The following is a 13,281-nucleotide window of genomic DNA, read 5'->3' on the forward strand; positions in this document are numbered from 1 at the left end:
TATAAGCCTAAATTCCTAAAGTGTCTTGTGTAACTTTTAAACTTATTTTAGTATTTCAAGAATGAATGTAGAAAATGAATGATGTAACTTTTTGAGGAAGCAATTTGGCAATAAATATCAAGAGCCCTAAGCCTCAGCTGGGGCTTAGCTCAGTGGTAGAGAACTTGCCTAGCACATGCAAAGCCCTGGGTGCAATCCCCAATACTGCAAAAAACAAAGCCTTAAAAATGTTCCTAAATTTTCATTCAGTAATTGTACTTCTGAGAATGTACTTTCAGAAAAGGACTAAAATGCCGGTCACTGATATACAAAAATAAGGGTTATATACATAGAGGAACATTTCATGTAAAAGAGACAAAAAAAAAATGGAAATAATTCAGTCAATAATAACGGAACTGTTCACTTACTAAGTGGTCAAGGGATAGATCATTCTGCAGTTGTTTAATCATGTTCACATGGAATTTTAAGTATCTGAGAGAAATGTTCTTGAGAGAACGTTAAACAGAAAAAGTAGGAAACAACTGCAGATATAGTACATACTCAACTGTCACACACAGACCACAGACATGAAGGAAAGGCATCAAAAGACCCAGCAGGTGGGATTACGGGTAATTTTTCCTTTTTCACAAGTTGTCTCCACATCTCAACATTCAGTAAGGAACATGTTCTCACATGCATGATAAATAATTAAAATAAAAGTTGCCTGGCGTAGTGGCACACACCTCTAATCCCAGCAGCTCAGAAGGCTGAGAAAGAAGAGCGCTAGTTCAAAGCCAGCCTCAGCAACGGCAAGGTGCTAAGCAACTCAATGAGATTGTTTCTAAATAAAAATACAAAATAGGGCTGGGGATATGGCTCAGTAGTTGGCTGCCCCTGGGTTCAATCCCTACTACCCAAAAAATAAATAGATAGATAGATAGATAGATAAAAGTTATGCTTAAAAGTAGGAAGACTGGAGTGTGGCTTAGTGGTAGAGTATGTGCTTAGCATGTGCAAAACCTGGGTTGGATTCCTAACACTGTAAAAAGAATGAAAGAGAGTAGAAATTCACCACAAAGCAGATTATTGATTGTAATGTATTCCTTTTTATTAAATTATAAAACTGCTGCCAATACACAAACTTGTGGAAATAAAATAATCTTTTCTCAAGTATCTGCTTTTGTGGAACACATGGTTTGAAACAAAATATTTCCATACCAACTTCTTGGTCTTCAAGCTATTTAGCACTTACAGACATACTACCAAGTACAGCTATTATATGTACAGTCAGAATTTATGAAAAGTATTATAAAGATGAATGCCTTGAAAAGATGACACAGCATAGCAAAAACCAGCTATTAAACTGGTACAAAAATTTAGTGAAAATACAATTTTAGTCCATTACGGCTTTGCATAAAGCTTCAAAAGGAGGAAAGTTTAAGACACTTCTTCTCATCAAAGGCACTTAGAGAGTTGTAATAAAATACTTCTTTGAAAGTAGTTTGAGTCCAACAGTATTTTTTATTCCTTTTCCCAGGTCTGCCTCACAGTGAAGCAGTCCTTAAAGGCAACTATAAATGAGAAAAAATAATTATTGCTTCTTAATATACATATTAAAAATACACAAGACAGGATTAATACAGATGTTGGTCCACTGAAGCAAGTAACAGTATCGTACTGTAATGTTCCTCTTAATTCTGAGCAAAAAGCCATAATAAACTCCTCTACCCAGTCCCAGACAGCGAACCTGGGTTCAAATGGGAAGCAGGAGCTCCGTTACCACCACACCTCCAAGGTGTGTGTTAACTGGAAAAGATGCAACCCGGTGGCCTCGCAGGCGTGCCCGTTGGAGGTGGCTGCAGGCCCAGAAGAGTCTTTGCTTTGACAGACACCTACAATTCCGTGTCCCGGTACCGGGCAGGCTGGCCATAGTAACCGCGCTTGGAGTGCTCCGCCAGCTGTTGGCGATACTCCTCTTCCTCCTCCGCTTCACTGCCATAACTTCCTCTGGCATCCTGATAGTGTCTGGAGGGACCCTTCTGTGGCTCAGGGGGTCTGGAACTGACAAAGTGAGGGTGTTACATACCTCCCAGGCACGCCCATGCCCTCTGGCTGCAGGCAGAGGTGAAGCTTGAGTGCAGCCGGCAAGCATCCAAGGCAGATCACTTACTGACTTCTGAGCACTCTGCCCATCAACCAGGGCACTTCTGGCTCCACTCCAGGTCCACAGAGTGGTGAGGACAGAGAAAGGGTTAGGTCAAGGTCAAGGCCGTGGCCCACTTGGACAATGAATGAGGAGCATCTGCTGGGTGCTCCCTGACCTAAGGCTGCCCCACTGGATAAAGACAGGGTACCTTCCTCACCCTACCCCAGCCTCACCTAGCACAGAGAGTCTCTGTCAATGTCAGGCACCAAGTCCCCTCAGTTACCAGAAGCAACCTGGCCACGTTACCATCTAATTGCTAAAGAAGAAATGTCCCTCTAGCTTTCTATTGCCATAAAACTAGACTCTAGCTTCCAATCAAAATGGCCATGAAAAATGTGATTTTTTTCCCCCTATCCTTGGAAGTAGGAAATGATCCAGTATAAAACCTCAACAAGAAGACACTGTGGTGATCCCTAGTGCCTGTGAGCATTTTAAATAGGAAGCATCTTAGCAACACTGGTCAATTGCTTGTCACAGTCCCTTCAGACCCAGTTTGGCATAAGTGGCCTGATTTTGCTGCGTGATGCAAAGGAATTAAGAAGCTTGACTAAGAGGCACAAAACAGTTAAGTGACAGAAAAGGGCGAAGCCCTAGGAATTTTGCTCCTGTGCTATCCTGACACAATTTAACAAAATTGTGCTCCAAAGTGTCAAAAGCTACCAGGCACACAAGGAAAATTATCATGAATTCTTGACCATAATCTTTACAGTTACAATTGATGTACAATTACAGGTGCAGGCCTATAATCCCAGAAGGTTGGGAGGCAGGGGCAGGAGGATTGCAAGTTCAAAGCCAGCCTCAGCAACTTACCAAGGCCTTGGACAACTTAGCAATACCCTGTCTCAAAATAAAACATAAAAAGGGCTGGGGATAGTCAGGCACTGTGGTGCACACCTGTAATCACAGCAGCTCGGGAGGCTCTCGAGTTCAAAGCCAGACTCGGCAATGGTGAGGCGGCTAAGCAACTCAGTGAGACTCTGTTTCTAAATAAAATACAAAATAGGGCTGGGGATGTAGCTCAGTGGTTGAGTGTCCCTGAGTTCAATCCCTGGTACCAAAAAGGAAAAAAAAAAGGGGGGGGGGGGGGCTGGGAATGCAGCTTAGTGATTAAGTACTCCTGAGTTCAATCCTTGGTACAATATATATATATATATATATATATATATATATATATATATATATATATATATAGGCAAGATAAACAGTTGGACAAGGGTTGAAGGGAATCCTCTTGTTCTGAAATCTGGGTAAAGAAAATTCTTCCTTCAAGTCAAAGGGTTGAGAAGCTCCCTCCTTAAGATCTTTGTTTCTGAGTGAGTGACTCTTACCTTGTGTGCTGGGGCAGGCTGGCATCTGGCTTGTACGTTTTAATTGGAACTGCATAGATATCAGGATGCTTCTGAGCAATTTCAATCTGTGGCAATTAGGAAAAAAGAATAAGAATGAAAAAATGAACCACTGAGCAATTCACCTGGCTGGTTTCTTGCTGGCCCCAAGGCTGCCTCATATCCTACTTCTTCACCCACAGAACTCCAGTTTCCATAGTTACGTGTACATGTCAAATAAGAAAGACATTTAAGAGAAATGAAGCCCTGTCAACATGCGACAACATGGAGGAAACTTGAGGGCATTGAATGAAATAAGCCAATCCCAAATATTTATGATCCACTTATCTGAGGTTCTTAAATTATAAAATTCAGAGACAAAAAGGAGAATGGTGGTTGTCAAGGCTCGGGGAACAGAGAATGGGGGTCACTGTTTGATTGGTACAGTTTTACTTGGGGAGAATGAACATATTTTGGAGATGCCCGGTGGTAATGGTTGTACAATGAATATATTTAATGCCACTGAACTATATGCTTAAAAAGAGTTGAAATGGTAAATTGTATGTTAAGTATATTTTATCACAATAAGGAAAATAATATGAAAAATGTTTAAATGCTCTTGTGACAGACTTCAATGATGAAAACTTCATCTGCTGGGCAGATTACACATTGTGGACTTTTACTTAAGTCTTTTTTTCTTTTCTTTCTTTTCAGACAGTGTCTCACTGTTGCCCAGGCTGGTCTCAAACTCCTGAGCTCAAGTGATGCCTCAGCCTCCTAAGTGGCTGGGACCACAGGTATGCGACACCATGCCTGGCTCCACTGAAATTCTTCTTTGACATTGCAAGGTCATATATGCAGACAATACGGAAGTTCAAATGGCTCAGAAAGTACAATCAATAGGCCTTTTCATTTTAGAACCTATTGTAGAGGTAGGACTGATTCTCTGGCAAATCTGGGAGCAAATGCAGACTCAGTTACCCAATAAACATCACAAACGGTCTAATTAAATAAAGTTACTTCTGGGAGGTCCTGATTCTCTTGTTGTACTCCCCCATTCCAGAACCCAATACAAGGCATGAAGAACAGAAGTATGAAGTTTGAACTGCAGAATCTTATTCACCTAAACTATCAGGCTTCTTGACTGGAAGAAAAAAAAGGATGTGCCAACAGCTGGCAAACCAGAAGCAACACACATAGCACTGAACATCCCTGTCATGTTCCTGGCAGTGGAAAAAGAACTGTGCACCGTTATACTGAAATCAAACCTACTTACAACTTATTGTTGACATACCCGGATCCTCTAGTGGTTTAAAAACTATTAGCACCCTGCCCCCACCAAATTACCCTTGCATTCTGTGCTTCTTGGAGCTCTTGCATTCTCTGCAATCTTGCCTTGTGATCCATCTTCTCAAATATTTTGACTTTGCCCAGGACTGATCTGGGAGTGTTGTCTTGCTCCTCACTGCTCTCCCCAACCTCCTCACCCTCAGGGGGAGGGACAGGAGTGGAGGGCTTCAGGACAGATCTTCCATAGGCAGGTTTTGCTGCAACAGGGGGAGGACAACCTTTGGTAGATACCCCTGGAATTTCATTACCAGCCATGGTAGAGGGGTTTAACTTGTATTCCTGGTTTTTAGAGAAGTCGTAGGATTCTTCCCTGTTCTGGGTTCTGGCCTGCAAAAAGTTAATGACATGTTTTTACCTTGGGCTTTTAGTTTATTTTCAAATCTATATTAGTGATTTAATACACTCCATTTCCTGATCAGTTTCCAAGGGTGGTCAACAAATACCATTCAAATGAGAGATCAAATATGGCAGGGCAAACAGCCACTGGTTGGGCATCCTGAGCCCTACCTCAGGTTGTCAGAAAGGGCTGGGAGGATATCCCTTGCTACACACAGAATAAACCTTTAATAATTTTGTACCACAGGATACCAGAATGTTGGAGAAGACCTCTGAACAAGTCAACTTTGGGAGTGGGTTTCTGAGGTCAATTTGCATTGTGTGTGCATGCCATGACTGGAAGGCAAGACCTGTGCCAGCCAGGGGTGAAAGAGACTGGGGTGTGGAGCCAGGAGGGCAGCACACCATGCTGACAGCCACTTCTCCTTCATACTTTGCTTCTAGCCCTCCTTGCAAATGTTCACTGATACGCTGTATGAGGTCACTAATTGCTCTTCTCAGCTTGCACCATCAATTAGCGTTTTCTTCTCATCTATATTTTTGAATTAAATAGAGAAACTTTTATTGCAGGGTAAGGAAAAGCTTTGATTCCAACCAGGGGTAAAGAATTGTATGCTGTATGCTTCTATGCCTCTAGGTTGATTCTGTTCTTGATGACAATTTATTAAACAAATCAGTTAAGTTGCTCTCATAGTGAGAGGCATTCTAAACAATGGTAATGATTGTTTTCTTTAGCAAATCGCCAGGAAGGATTTTCTGATACATCCAAATCAGATTGTGGGCAGAAAACTTTAATTGGACAGAAAAAAGAAAAACAGAGATTCTGAGACTGGTGATTCTGGGCATGCAGCATTTGTCAAATTTGTTCTTCCTTCACAAACAAAAACTTCAAGAGTTCTAGAATTGTATACCCTCTTAACGCAGTTTCCCCCCCCCCTTTTTTTTTTTTGGCCTTTCCCTAATTTTTGGGTTCACCCAACAGCCCACAGAATACTCTCTCTAAAAGAGAACACAGTGAGTCAAACCCATAATCCAACACCATCTCATTGTGTGTGCTCCTCTCTGGCTATCCAGGGGGTCTGGGAACACCTGCTTCCTCTTGGTCCCCAGCCTGGGCTTCCCAGCCACGTACCTTGGGCGGCTCAGGTTTGAATGCCGGGGGCGGGCTACTGTCCCTAAGTTGATCTCTGCTAGCAGCCCTCCTCGTCTGAGCTCGTGGCTCTGGACTGGGTTTCCTTATGCTCTACAAAACATAAACGTGCATTCACAACAAGAACATCCAAGCAGAGAGCAGAGAGCACTCGTCTGCTTTGCTGGAGTTCAGAAATAAAAGTGTGAGCCAGAGCTTTTTACTGAAAAAGCAGATAGATACTGGGTACCCTCCTATGAGCTTAAGACACATTTATGATGCTGGCTGCATCCAGTGTAGTAGACTCTGCCTTTGAAGTACAATTACCAAAAAAAAAACCTCCTAACATCTAGTGTGTCATCAATAACTATTAACGTTACTAAAGCATTTGTTCATTTATATCTGTAGATATTCAGAAGTTATTCTTTTATTCTTTTTGTAAATTTATTAATTTTTTATTTTGAGACAGGATCTCGCTGAGTTGCTTAGGGCCTCACTAAGTTGCTGAGGCTAGCTTTGAACTTGTGATCCTCCTGCCTCAGCCTCCAAAGCCACTAGGATTATAGGTGTGTGCCATTGCACCCAGCCAGAAGTTACTATTTACAACTTGTCTAGCAATATATAAATTTTTTATTGTCATGGTGGTATGAGTTTTTCTCCCCCTTCAACTTATTTTTTTTTAATAATTCTATTTCATAAAGAAAAGTGTCATTCATTAGAATGAATTAAATTGCTAAAGGGAAGTTTATAGCAATAATTATCCAAATATATTTGGGTAACCTTGTCTACAAAGATCATTATTCTGATATTCTCTAAAGTGCAACTAATAATTGCTCTGGTCCTAAATTAATGCCTACGTAATTTCTAGGACCACGTAAGCTGTCAAATCACTGGATACTGGTTGCATGGTACATATAATTAGATGTATAATTGATCATAATTGCAATTAAAAATTGAAATAGAAAAGAGAAGGAAACTGATATGGAAACACTCAGGAGCTCTGACAAGATTAGAAGGTTAAAGGCAGAGTGGAGAAGAAAAGCAAGGGCTCCTAAGAGTACAAAGAGAGAGAGACCTAATCAAAGGTTACAAGTAAGTACAGCAATACCGTATTTTAAAAAGAATATTCAACTTATAATTTAAACAGCTGGCACATAAAGCCATTCCATTTATCCATCACAACCGAGGGCAGGGGTGTGACAAGCACTGAACACTCAACCTCTGCTGATGGCACTTTTGGGTCCCACTTTACCAGGGATTGCAGCCACAATGATACAGGTGCTGACTCTGAGTGAAACTCCCTGGCAGTCTGCTCCAACCCTTAGGAATACCTTCCACAGCACCTGAGTTAACAGGTGTCCAGAAGAATTCAAGTGAGACAATGCAAGACTCTCCTTTCCTGCCCGTGGCCTTGGAGCCCGGTGCCAGCCTCGCCTCACCTCCTCGTGCTGCACCGGCTCAGAGGAGCGGGTGATGGAAGACACCAGCGGCTCCTCAGCTGGCTCATCCAGCTCATTGTCAGTGTAGGCACCTCCTTCGCCGTCCGTGTCTTCAAAGTCACTGATGAGGCGGCTGTCGCAACTCAGATAATCCGCGCCCATGGCGGTTAAGTAGGACATGCGGTCTTCAGGGTCATCATCCATCCCTTCCATCTAGAGGAATTTGTTTTGGAGGGTCAGTGGGGTCTGATGTGGCTCTTGGGAGTGTGGACTCAAGGAAACTCCCAGGGACATGGCCATGTGTCTGAAACCTTGATACACCCTAGATGGGGAGGGTTCCTTTATTTTCCTGAAATCACTTGGCTCTGACTCAATGTTGTCACGATGTCAAGTGTGGTTCAGGGACTCCACTTAGGAACCCTCCAGCCTATCCTTGCTACCATCCATCCACAACTGAGCCACACTTCCTCTGGTGGTTGTGCTTTTCTTCCGTAATCCAGCTTCACTCAGCCTTTTCTCCTGGTGTCTGTCCCTTAGTCATAAATGCACAAGCATCTCCACTCATCTACAAGATTCTCAGATCCCTGTGAGACTTGTCCTCCCCAGGGAGCCTTGCAGAGTATAAGCACCTGGAAGATGCTTATAGATAGATACCTAGACTAACCATCCAGTTCCCAAAGTACAAGACTTAATCAATTCTGCAACAAAATCATCACTAGAAAGGCTCACAAACTACCTCAATTCAGCTGAAGTACAGGACGCTAGCACCAAACACTCCCAGAATGAAGGGGATCGCAGGTTCTACAATCTTTCTCTGTAGCACAGCCGTGCATAAACTCTATCTATGGAGGAGATGCTACTCAATTTTAGAGGCCTAGCACTTTAATATCACCTATTCAGAGTCCTAGAACTATGGCCCATTCTCTACCAACCTCTTTTCTAAGCAAATAATTCTAATTCCATTAGCTTTTCTTTGGGTATTAATTTTTAATCATGTTCTCCATGGTCCTCAACCTTGCCTCTCATCTCCACTGTAAGTTTCCCATGTCTTAGTAAGCTTTGGAGCTCAGCACAAGATCTTGTAAGCTCTGATTAGTGTACTTGAAATACAATACTAGTTACTACATTAAAAGTAAAAGGGGAGTGAATGTAGGGCCACATACATCACATTCTGCATTAAAAACGAAACAAAACACCATTTGTTACTTTGTTGGAAAGTTTGTAAGATTTCAGACTTGAGGAAAACACATATTGGAATCACTTTGGCCATGGTATTACTACATTCACTGCCCTCTTGAGGAAGATTCAGAACACGAACTCTCACCTCACAGCAGCACGTCTAGGCCACATACCTTTCCTTCAGAGACCCAAACTGCTTCTCCTTGCTGATGCTGAATGGTGTCCTTCAAGCTGCCAAACCAGCTATCATTGGCTGAACTGAGGTTGATTATAGCTATATAAATGTAAACAAAAAGATTTACATCAATTTCCAGAGTAATGTTTTTTCAAGAAGCTCTCTAACATAATTCATATGTCTTTCTGTCATATTTGAATATAAAACTCTGGTAAATTCAAAAAGCCTATGTAAATCCTTTTAGTTGAATATAATTTAAGCTATTAACCACCTAGTTGTTACAACTTACATTACAGGCAGGTGTTATAAAACTAATAATGGGTTTATTTCCAGAATATCTATTCTTTAGAAATGCTACCTTTAAAAATTCTATTTTTAAAACAATACATTTTCAGCAGCACAGCAAGTCTAAAACAAATAAAATTATATTTTAAAGATCACTGTGGGACACAGTGGCACACGCCTATAATCGCAGTGACGGGCAGACTGAGGCTGGTGGATTCTAAGATCAAGGCCAGCCTCAGCAACTTAGCAAGACCTGGACTCAAAAATTAAAAAAGAAGAAATTACACAGATATGAATATGATAAATAAGAAAAATAAACACTAATATACTAAGTATTAGGAACACTTATATCATTTTGAGAGTTGTCAACACTTTTAGAATATACAAATACATAAACCAAGCTTGGCTGGTATATATTCAAAGAATGAATCTTTTTATATTCAGAACAAAATATACCTCACATAATAGCACTTACTCTGGGTCAGCCAGAAACTATTCTAAGTACATAAACTCTATGAGGGAGGTATTGCTGTCAAGACTAATGAGAAACCAAGGCACAGTTGTGAAATTAACTCACCCAAGGTTTCACTTCAAATAAGAAAGGAAACTGGACACAGACTCAGAAGTTTGTCCTTGGAGCCTATGGTCTTAGCCAACACACCACACAGCCCATTGGAAGACACAAATTTAGAGCATATATAAAATGCTAACAAAGTGCAACATATGCAGTTGCTCTTTACCATATGTACTAGAGATAAACCAGACAAGTAAAGTGGTCCAAAATAATAGATTAAATTGTGTCTAAAATTATCAGACTGCAGGTAAATTGGAATTAAAAAAAAAAAACTGCCATGGCTTTTTATTAGAGGACATAACAATATATATCACTTCTAAAGCCCCAAAGAACCATTAAGCAACTATGTGAGCAACTTTAAGTTTCCTTCAGAGTAACATATAGTTTTTTTTCATTTAAGAAGTTTCAACACTGACCTTGGAAAATCCTGAATGAGCTTACAATTTCCTTGGTTATTAATTATTTACAACATTAGAACAAACCGATCCATCAGGCAACCCAATGAAAATTAACCTTGATGCCATGGATTTTTGTGTCCTTATCATGGTACTTCACAAAGATTAGTGTGCTTATCGCTAAAATATGATGCAATGCACTTATATACAGAAGTGAGATTGTGCACCCCAGAGACAAAATAAGTGACTTGCACTCAGTGTAAAAAGAATGTTAAGCTCTCTGTTGGGGTGATCTGGTTACAAGTACAGTATGTATTTATCATAAAGAAAATCTAAAACTTAACTTCTATATAAAAAAAGGAAAGAAAATCTAAAGTTGATAAGGCCACTTAAGAAATGCAGAAAATATGTTCATGCCCCTTGATAAAATGAATGAAGTCACAAAACCTCTTACTGAGTTCATATTAATAGTCAAATGTACAGAACAAAAAAAGAAGAGCTTCCCAGTAGGGAATTTCCTGGGCCACATACAAAGGTAATACCCATCCAAGTTGATAATGTCTAACTTTGACCTGTTACAAGCCTTCATAGCTTTCAAAGTAAGAAAGTAAAATTCTCAAAGCATCATCACTCAGCCACTCCCTGGGCTGGAAACACCAGGACTCCAAGAGCATCCATGCCTGCTGTGAGTGTGGTCTGTGCTATCCCAACCCCAGAAAGGGAGGCTGAAAGCACGAAGAGCAGCAGCAAAGGGTAACACGGTGCTGGATTGGGGAGAAATTGGGAGTGATTACTAATTGGGCACAAACGATCTTTTTGAGGTTATGAAAACACTCTAAAAGTGATTGTGCTGGTGGCTGCACAACTCTGAATATATATAAAAAACCATGAAGTGGATACTGTAAATGGGGACACTGATATGTAAGTTATATCTCAATAAAGCTATTCCCGTGGCCATGTCAACACTGAAGTGCGAAGTGGGCAAGCAACAGCAAAGTGCTTGCTAAGAGCACAGCTTGTCATCCTTGTCTGCTTCCTGTGGTCAACAGACTCTGCACTCCCTGGGGAAACTGACAATCATCTACTGCAGTTTGCATTTTCTCGGCTGGTACAAGATTCACTTTTCTCCCAAGCTTTTTTAAAGACAAAATAAAGGTATAGAGATTTGTTCTTTACAATATGATGAAAGATAAATAAGTGTAAAGTAATATATATCACTCATAATAATCAGTCGTATTTGTTCAGCACCTCCCAAGTCCCAGGACTAAACTATTCAAATTCACATTACTGAAGCCTAGAAAGCTGACCAAACAGCTAGACTATCCCACAGTGCTTCACAAGGCCACAACTTAACATGGAGGGTGGGTTTCTAAGTCCATAATTCCACTTCAGTGGTCTTCCAACTATGAACTCAGCACTTTGAAGACCCTAAGAACACATGTAATTCAAACTTCATTTTTTTAAAAATAATTCTTGTAACATGTACATGTAAATGCATTTTATCTCATATATTATTAGAGGACATAACAATATATATCACTTCTAAATATATAAATTGAGAAGGGAAGGCAAGTGTAACAACTTACTATGAGAAGTCAACTTGGTTTTGGGCAAATCTCAGAACGAAGTGTTTCTTGTTTAACTGGGACTATCTCGAGATTATAAGGAAAGACATTTAATATTGCCATTACTAAATACTCATATTTAGAAAAGAGGGTTTTCTTGTTACTACGTAGAAAGGGGGAAAATAGGATATTGAACTTAATGAGACTACATGAAACATAAAGCTTGACTTCAAAGTGCTGGGTTCTTCACAGCAACCTTTATTATTCTCATTTATTAATTCATAAAAATACCCTAAATTTAAAATCATAAAAAAACCACAAATATTAATTCTGCCTAAGATTCTGCTGTTTAGGTTTGAAAACCAGTATTTCTGGTCATGGCACATACCAGTAAGTCCCAAGATGTCAGACTGATTAGGGGGTGGGGTAGGAACACAGGGCTTGGTGAGGACATTGTTCGGCTTTGAGGAGTCAAACTTGGAAGTCTGGAAGAAAATTATCAAAGACCACTGGACAGAAAATGGGGCTTGCTGGCCAAAGTTGTGCGGCACGCTGCAGCACTTAAGATGATTCTATGTAATAGACTGGCAATTCATATTGGGATTAGGTCCCTTCAAAGTTCTAGAAGAAACTCAATGCCCAGTGTTTACACTTCAACCTCTGGCTCTCAACTTCCTGTCTAGCTTACACAAGAAATGACCTGGTGTGCCAGGGGAGTTCTTTGGGGTTTTGTTGTTGTTGTTGTTTGGTTGATTAGTTTGGTTTGGTTTGGGTGGGTTTGCTAGGGATTGAAATCAGGGGGACTCAACCACTGAGCAACATCCCTAGCCCTATTTTGTATTTTATTAGAGATAGGGTCTCGCTGAGTTGCTTAGTACCTTGCTTTTGCTGAGGCTGGCTTTGAACTCACGATCCTCTTGCCTAAGCCTCCCGAGCCACTGGGATTACAGGCGTGCTCCACTATACCCAGCCCAGAAGGGGTTCTAACCTATGTTACACACATTTGTACCCTGCCTGTTTGCTAGGCCTGATGCTGGTCTCAGACACATGGAAGTGGATAATGTATACTCTCTGCCTTTAAACATCTTGTCGTAGAGCTAAATGAGGGGTTGCTAAATGCTCTATCCACAGAGGCCCCCCCAAATGCTCAATCAGAAGTTGATTGTGGCCTGTGCTTCAAAGAGAAAATAAAGCTGACCCAAAGCTAAGAAAAGAGAGTGCCTACAGTCCCTGGCTACTTCCTTCAGCCTGCTCTCCTTTTCATCCAGCCTTCATCAGCCTGGTTCTTCTATAACCCATTATTACCCTTCCTCATTTCTCAGATCCTCACATGAACCCAGAATT

At 40.9% G+C, this 13,281-nt stretch overlaps 1 protein-coding gene across 3 annotated transcripts in view; it reads right to left on the reverse strand.

The window, feature by feature from the left end:
* Positions 1-1,062: 1,062 nt before the first annotated feature.
* The window catches only part of Tjp2 (tight junction protein 2), a 111,238-nt gene continuing 99,019 nt past the window's right edge, over positions 1,063-13,281 (reverse strand). For 2 of the 3 annotated variants that reach the window (XM_046459362.1, XM_046459361.2), the window contains exons 18-23: positions 9,117-9,217; positions 7,765-7,977; positions 6,329-6,439; positions 4,858-5,187; positions 3,514-3,599; positions 1,063-2,040 (exon numbers count right to left, since the gene is read on the reverse strand). In XM_046459362.1, the coding sequence (XP_046315318.1) occupies positions 1,872-2,040; positions 3,514-3,599; positions 4,858-5,187; positions 6,329-6,439; positions 7,765-7,977; positions 9,117-9,217 (1,010 nt within the window). In that variant the 3' untranslated portion in view covers positions 1,063-1,871. The remainder of the gene's footprint in view (positions 2,041-3,513; positions 3,600-4,857; positions 5,188-6,328; positions 6,440-7,764; positions 7,978-9,116; positions 9,218-13,281) is intronic. The other variant, XM_046459363.2, reaches the window with a different exon arrangement.

This window comes from Marmota monax, unplaced genomic scaffold (genome assembly GCF_021218885.2).
Source record: "Marmota monax isolate L192 unplaced genomic scaffold, Marmota_monax_Labrador192_F-V1.1 WCK01_AAM20220418_F8-fsc00059, whole genome shotgun sequence".
Taxonomy (NCBI): Eukaryota; Metazoa; Chordata; class Mammalia; order Rodentia; family Sciuridae; genus Marmota; species Marmota monax.